At 45.0% G+C, this 7,500-nt stretch overlaps 1 protein-coding gene across 1 annotated transcript in view; it reads right to left on the reverse strand.

Annotated features, from left to right (window-relative positions):
* The window catches only part of slc30a7 (solute carrier family 30 member 7), a 16,247-nt gene extending 9,283 nt beyond the window's left edge, over nt 1-6,964 (reverse strand). The window contains exons 1-7 of the mRNA XM_080860861.1: nt 6,880-6,964; nt 5,837-5,938; nt 4,861-4,974; nt 1,845-1,932; nt 1,581-1,716; nt 861-1,064; nt 536-586 (exon numbers count right to left, since the gene is read on the reverse strand). Of these exons, the coding sequence (XP_080716987.1) occupies nt 536-586; nt 861-1,064; nt 1,581-1,716; nt 1,845-1,932; nt 4,861-4,974; nt 5,837-5,938; nt 6,880-6,959 (775 nt within the window). The 5' untranslated portion in view covers nt 6,960-6,964. The remainder of the gene's footprint in view (nt 1-535; nt 587-860; nt 1,065-1,580; nt 1,717-1,844; nt 1,933-4,860; nt 4,975-5,836; nt 5,939-6,879) is intronic.
* Nucleotides 6,965-7,500: the final 536 nt, after the last annotated feature.

Consider the following 7,500-nt stretch of genomic DNA (forward strand, 5'->3'; position numbering starts at 1 on the left):
ACACTTATAAACATGTGTCTACACACAACCCTAAACATGCAAGTCAGCAAGCCAGAACTGCACTCTAGTGTTTGAGCAAAAGCAGGGTAGAGCGCCCCGACACACACACACACACACACACACACTATGAGCGCAGCTTCCCCTTACCCACATGTTTTTACACACACACCCTAATGTGTGCAGCCTTCTCATGTATACACGCACACACACACACACACACACACACACACACCCTTATGTGTGCAGCTTCAGTCTATTATGATCCATGAAGTACAACACCAACATCAGTGATCAAAACACTTCAGCCTGCCTCAACACAAGGCCTCGCCTCAGCACCTACAGAGCCTCAACCTCATCTTGGTCCCTCACCTGAGCCCAACACTCTAGAGATGGTCACAACTCTAATGCAGGTCTCACACACACACACGCACACACGCACGTACGTACATCTCACTCCTCTTACAGCTCATATATCAGATGGTGTGTGGTGCCACCTGCTGGCCAGTGAGAGTACTTCAGCAGCAGAGTGGCTTACCTTCCAGTATCTGTTTGTTGGCGACTTTTCCCGAGTTAGGACTGTGGTTGCCTGGAACAAAGAGGAAAGAAAGGTTTTCACTAAAAAACAGACCCAATCATTCTTGCATCTACAGGGGTGATGGTCAGACTCATTCTCTCGTCTAGAACCATAAACAGAGAGCAGGAGAGGGCCACAGTAGAACAGAACAGAGAGCAGGAGAGGGCCGCAGTAGAACAGAACAGAGAGCAGGAGAGGGCCACAGTAGAATAGAACCACAGACAGAGAGCAGGAGAGGAAGACAGTAGAACAGAACAGGTACGCCTTTAAAGAGTGCACTACTCACCATGGCACTGGTCTTCATGTGAGTGTCCATGCCCGTGGTCATGCCCGTGCCCGTGCCCGTGGTCATGTCCGTGCCCGTGCCCGTGGTCATGTCCGTGCCCGTGTCCGTGGTCGTGTCCATGCTCGCTGTGACTGTGTCCATGGCCACCCTGACTGTGAGCTTGACCAACGCTACCGTTGATGAGGGAGTGGCTGTGGCCATGACCTGTGGAGGGAGATTCAGATGGGAGATCAGATGGCACGTTCTGTGTTTCATCACATCCCACAGAAATCCCAAACTAGAGTAAAGATAGAGCGCCATTAAAGTCCCAAACAGGGAGTTTGTTTTTTATTTTCTAGGTTTCAAAGGTGCTAGAAGCCCCAGCAACATTAAAAGGACAACTCTGCTATTTTCTAGCCTGGGCCACATTTTCCACATTTTTTTGGACCTAGCTTTCACTAGGGACAATAACTATCTAAATTGGTCCAGCATTGAGTTTCTATGGTCATAGTTAAAGATAAACTCTAGTAAGGGCGAAAAAGTAATGACCAACGGGTTGTGTGCTTCTAATTTATTCAATCATTCCGCAAGTAGTCCGGTCATTTAACGTAACGGAAAGTCATTATAACTTGAAGTCAGCAAGTAATGGGTTGGTACGCAACACCTGAAACTTTAAAGTTTATTTGCCTGAAGAACTCTTTTTTTCTAAGCGGAGTGTGAGCATGAGTAGGCGTGTCTTACCCTCTCCCTCTCCCCCGTGTGAGTGTCCGTGGCCCCCGTGCTGGAACACGAAGATGCCCACCAGGTTGACCAGCAGCCCGGCGATGGAGACGGGGAGCAGGCGCTCGTGATGGACGTCAGGAGGCTCCAGAAAACGCTGTGGGGGGGGGTGTCATAATAACACTCACTAAACGAGTCAGAGGCAGCAGTATGCTCTAGTCTCACTGACAGACTTTGTGTGTGTGTGTGTGTGTGTGTGTGTGTGTGATTTATGAGGGCACCTACCTCTACTCCCTCAGAGAAGATGAAGAAGGCGGTGAAAATGAGGAAGAGGCCGTTGACAAACCCTGCAAGCACCTCTGCTCTCACGTAGCTGCAACACACAGATGCAAGTCTCTCAGCACCAAACACACACACGCATATCTCTCAGTACCAAGCACACACACACACACACACACACACACACACGCATGTCTCTCAGCACCAAACACACACACGCATGTCTCTCAGTACCAAGCACACACACACACACGCAAGTCTCTCAGCACCGAACACACAGACGCATGCCTCTCAGCACCAAACACACACACACGCATGTCTCTCAGCACCGAACACACACACACAAGTCTCTCAGCACCACACACACACACACACACACACACACACACACACACACACACAAACACGCATGTCTCTCAGCACCAAACACACACACACACGCATGTCTCTCAGCACCAAAAACACACACGTATGTCTCTCAGCACCATACCAACCACAATATCCCCATAATACACACATGCGCACGCAGGGTAGGGCTGATTGATATCAATGGACCATATTTCAGTATTTTTAAGTCAAATATGATACACAAATACATCATATTCTTCTACTTTGTGGGCTTAATGTTTAGCTTTTATATACAGTGGGGAAAATAAGTATTTGAACCCCTGGCGATTTCACAAGTTTGGCCACTTGCAAAGAAATGTGTGATCTATAATTGTAATGGTAGGTGTATATTAACAGTGAGAAACAGAATATCAACAAAAAAATCCAGAAAAATGCATTTTATAACATTTATGACTTTATTTGCATTTGATGCAAAAAATAAGTATTTGAACCCCTAGCAAAACTGACTGACAAAAATGACTTAGTACTTGGTGGAATAACCCTTGTTGGCAAGCAAAGACGTCAGACGTTTCTTGTAGTTGGTCACCAGGTTTACACACATCTCAGGAGGGATTTTGGTCTACTCCTCTTTGCATATCCTCTCCAAATCTTTAAGGTTGCGTTTTCAATGGGAGGGAATGAGGGAATGAGGTTCATGCCCAATATTCCACATTACATGGCCCCATCCATAGTCCCCTTGATGTGGTGGAGTCGTCCTGTACCCTTGGCAGAGAAACAGCCCCAAAGCATAATTTTTCCATCTCCATGCTTGATGGTGGGTATGATGTACTCTTGGGGTCATATTCAGCATCCCCCCCTGTCAAACACGGCAAGTCGAGTTGATGCCAAAGAGCTTGATTTTGGTATCATCTGATCACATTCTGTTTCCCAATCCTCCTTAGAATCATTCAAGTGTGCAATGGCAAACTTCAGATGGCCCTGTACACACGCTTCCTTGAGCAGGGGGACCTTGCGAGTGCTGAAGTACTTCAAAAAATTACGGAGTGGTGTGTTGCCAATGGTTTTCTTGGTGACTGTGGTCCCAGCTGCCTTGAGATCATTCACAAGCTCCCCCTGTGTAGTTCTGGGGTTATTCTGCACCTTTCGAATGATCACTTATACTGCACGGGGGATATCTTGCATGGAGCCCCAGACCTAGAGCGATTAACATTTGTTTGGTGTTGCTTCCATTTACGAATAATCGCACCAATAGTTGTCTGCTTCTCACCAAGCTGCTTGCCAATGGTTTTGTAGCCCATTCCAGCCTTGTGCAGGTCTACAATCTTATCTCTGACGTCCTTGGACAACTCTTTGGTCTTGCCCATGTTGGTGAGGTTGAAGGTGTGAAGTAAGCAAGTTTTTCTTCCGGGACAACGTTGTACTTTGCCTGGCTGAGGTTTGTAAAAGAACATAATCTTGCTTCCTTTTGCTCTGACAATGTTCCCCAACTCTGAGAAGTGTTTTTTCCAGCAGGGCAATGCTCCATGCCACACAGCCAGGCCAGTAAAGGTGTGGATGGAGTATCACCAGATCAGGACCCTGTCATGGCCAGCCCAATTTCGAGACCTGAATCCCATAAAAAAAACTCTGAAATGTGATCAAGAGGAAGATGGATGGTCACAAGCCATGAAAAGAAGCCGAGCTGCTTGAATTCTTGCGCCAGGAGTAGCATAAAGTCACCCAACGGCAATGTGAAAGACTGGTGGAGAGCATGCCAAGACACATGAAAGTTGTGATTTTAAATCAAGGTTATTCCACCAAATATTGATTTCTGAACTCTTCCTAAGTTAAAGCATTAGTATTGTGTAGTTTAAAAATGAATATGAGCTTGTTTTCTTTGCATTATTCGAGATCTGAAGACACTGCATCTTTTTTGCTATTTTGACCAATTGTCATTTTTCTGCAAATAAATGATCTAAATGACAATATTTTTATTTGAAATTTGGTAGGAATGTTGCCAGTAGGTTATAGAATAAAACAAAAATATACATTTTACTTTAACACATACCAATAAATAGTAAAACCAGAGAAACTGATAATTTTGAAGTGGTCTCTTAATTTTCTTTCTTTAATTTAATCTGTTTTTTGTTCTTATGTGCAGTACTTTTCTTATTTGTAGAACTTGTGTTTTTATGTTTTATGTTATGTGTAGTGCTTATTGCGTTCCTATGTTTTAGGTTTACTGTATGCACCTATACACCAGAACAAATTCCAGGTAGGTGTAAACCTACTTGGCAATAAGTCCAATTCTGATTCTGATTATATAAACAGATCTAATCGCCCAGCCCTAACGCAGAACTCCAAAACACATCGACAATATTACACACAGCCACAGAGCTGCAACACACACCAACAATGCTACACACACACACACACAGCTGGATCCCTGTGCAACACACACCAATAATGATACAGGTCCACTCTCCTCCACCAGGCAGAGAGCCCTGTGTGTGCAGGCACCAGATAAGAGTGTGAGCTCTTGCAGGTGATGTGTATGTGTGTTTGTGTGTGTCCGTCTTGCAGGTGATTTGTGTGTGAGTTCTTGCAGGTGATGTGTGTGTGTGTGTGTGTGTGTGCGTGTGTTTGTGTGTGTGTGTGTGTGTGTGAAAGTGTGTGTGCGCGGGTGTGTTCTCACCCGTAAGAGAAGGAGTCGTTGGCCCTCCACCGTGAGATGACTGATGCTGCTAGTCCGGCCAGGAGAGCCGTGCAGTCAAAGAACATATGAAAGGAGTCCGAGATCAGCCCTAAACTGGAAACAAAAACACAACAGACACCTTATACGTTACATCCAAACCTTACACACACACACACACACACACACACACACACACATTAAAAAACTTACACACACGCAAGCATTACATTAAAAACCTCACACACACTACATCAAAACTTTACACACACACACACACCCCTTACACACAATACATCAAAACTCTACACACACGCACAAGCATTACACACACACACACACACACACACACACACACACACACACACACACACCATCAAAACCTAAGACGCACAGTTTACAGACACACCCCTTAGACACACACACTCACAGATTACATCAAAACCTTAGCCACACCCCTCTTACAAATACAAAACCTCTGTTAAGGTGAAATAATCCTCAGTGATTGGCTTTGTCAGAAGTTTATGAAGGCAGGTCTTCAGGTTACACATTAGAACGCACACCTCAGGTTGGTGTAACTATCTGACTTTTGTGTGTCAATAGACCACATCACAGCAGTCCAAACAGACACAAACACTGCGTCAGAGATTACGTATGAATAACACATTATGCATATGATGGAGATTTAAAACGTCGCTTGGGTACACCAATGTACACACTAAAATGAATGAACAATAAGTCTACCCTTCACGGACCATAAGGCCACCTGGGCCATTGATCATTAACGGGCAGCCATAATGCCTTCATCCAATGAGGGGCTTCATTCATTGCAACACTAACCCGTGATGCCATGAGCCTCTCCACCGCAGCCTCCGCTAACCGGCAGCGCGGCGCTGACTGCTGCATGCTCGCCTTAAGACCTACGTGGCACATCCTGGATGTGGAGTGACGTTCGTGTTGTCCTAGCTGCAGCTCTTACCTGTTACTCCAGATACCGAAGAGCAGCTCCACAAAGGCAAAGGACAGATTCAGACAGAGAAAGAAGAACAAATTCCGAGAGGTTTTGTCCGCGAGAATTGATCTGAAAGAAGAGATTTCGGGTTAAGCAAAACAATTCTCAAGCGAACAGACTCACTAGTATGCTTGCTAGCTAGCTAACACGCCAAACAGCCACGAGAGAACAAACAGGACATTACAGATGCATGATTGCTAATTGTCGCTGTGATCCTGCATGTTCTTACACACAGAGTCATAAACAAAACCCCAAACCAACTGACACCATGACTAAAGTTCACAGTAGCTAATGATAATAGTTCAGTTAGATAGCTTGTTCGCTAGTTGGCACAATTCACTTGCTAGTTACCCAGATGGCACCGAAAGGTAAACAGTAAATAAATGTGTCTGGCAGGACTGGGCAGGGTTGCTTTCATGACAGATATCAACTGACCCGTATCAACACTTATCACTGCAAACGCCCAGCCAACAAATCAAAGTTGTCTGGCTAGCATTAGATACGTGAGGAGTCACAGTACGGCACTGACGCTTCGCGTTCTCCACCAAGCCTGATGTGAACGCTCGTCAACATCTGTCATTTCATTAAACTTCAGAAGAAACAGACAGTATAAGCACAGATGTCCCACCCAAATAGCACAATAAATGCCTCGGTACCAAGCACTGCCCTACTTGGCTGACTGACTAGCTACGATAGCCCTCTGAGGTGTACTCAAACCTGTGCAGCTGGTAACTCAAAAGAGATGCTGAGAGCCCGTGTTAGCTTGATTACATTAACACATTTCGGTGGCAAAGACAAAGTATATTCAGTTTGATATGGTCAGTTTGATACCAGGGGAGCTGTCTTGAACTGATTTACAATTTAAGTTGTTAACGAGAAAACCAAAAAAGGTTTTCGCTAACAAGCTAGCTAGCAAGCTGGACATGTAAGGAAATTCGCTATCGTTACTGAAAACGTCTTCGTTGTCAGTAGCTGGAAATAGGAAATGTAGGAACAGAAGATTTAGTTACCTAAACCATCCCGAGATCTTGGCGATGAGGTTAAATTTAGTAGGCTTATATTCGTCATCCTTAATTGATAGGGGTAACATTTTTACCCACACCTACACCCACTGAAATCCCCAGTAGAGTCCACGGGGCTCACAACTTCAGTCAGCGGCTGGTGCAAAAGTAACCGTACACTTCCGGTCAGCAGAGGGCGCTTTAAAACAATTTTTTGCCGCTGTTACTTGTTTTGTGCACTGTGATTCATTTCATATAAGCCTTCTAATAAACTGAAATGTGACAATTGGTCCTTTAAGCAACAGGCGAAACCAACACGAACCTGACCAATTTATTTGATAAGAGTACAGGCTACCCTTAAGTTAAAAAGTATAGTAGCCTATGGGCTGCGGAAGTGGATTTGAGCTCATGGCGAAGTTCCTTGAACTACTCGGTGGGGAAACCACTGGGGCAGAAACAATATGGTCAAGAGCTACAGGAGTAAGTTCAGCCTCTGGTAACGTAATCAGCCAGCACTAGATGTCACTAGAGGTCCAGATCTTAAGTCTGCGCAAACAGAGAATGTAAACCTGGTCATGGACTTTAGTAGGCTACGCAGTAGCCTAGTGAAAAACAGAAGTTATCTTCTAC

This window comes from Sprattus sprattus, assembly GCF_963457725.1.
Source record: "Sprattus sprattus genome assembly, chromosome: 2".
Taxonomy (NCBI): domain Eukaryota; kingdom Metazoa; phylum Chordata; class Actinopteri; order Clupeiformes; family Clupeidae; genus Sprattus; species Sprattus sprattus.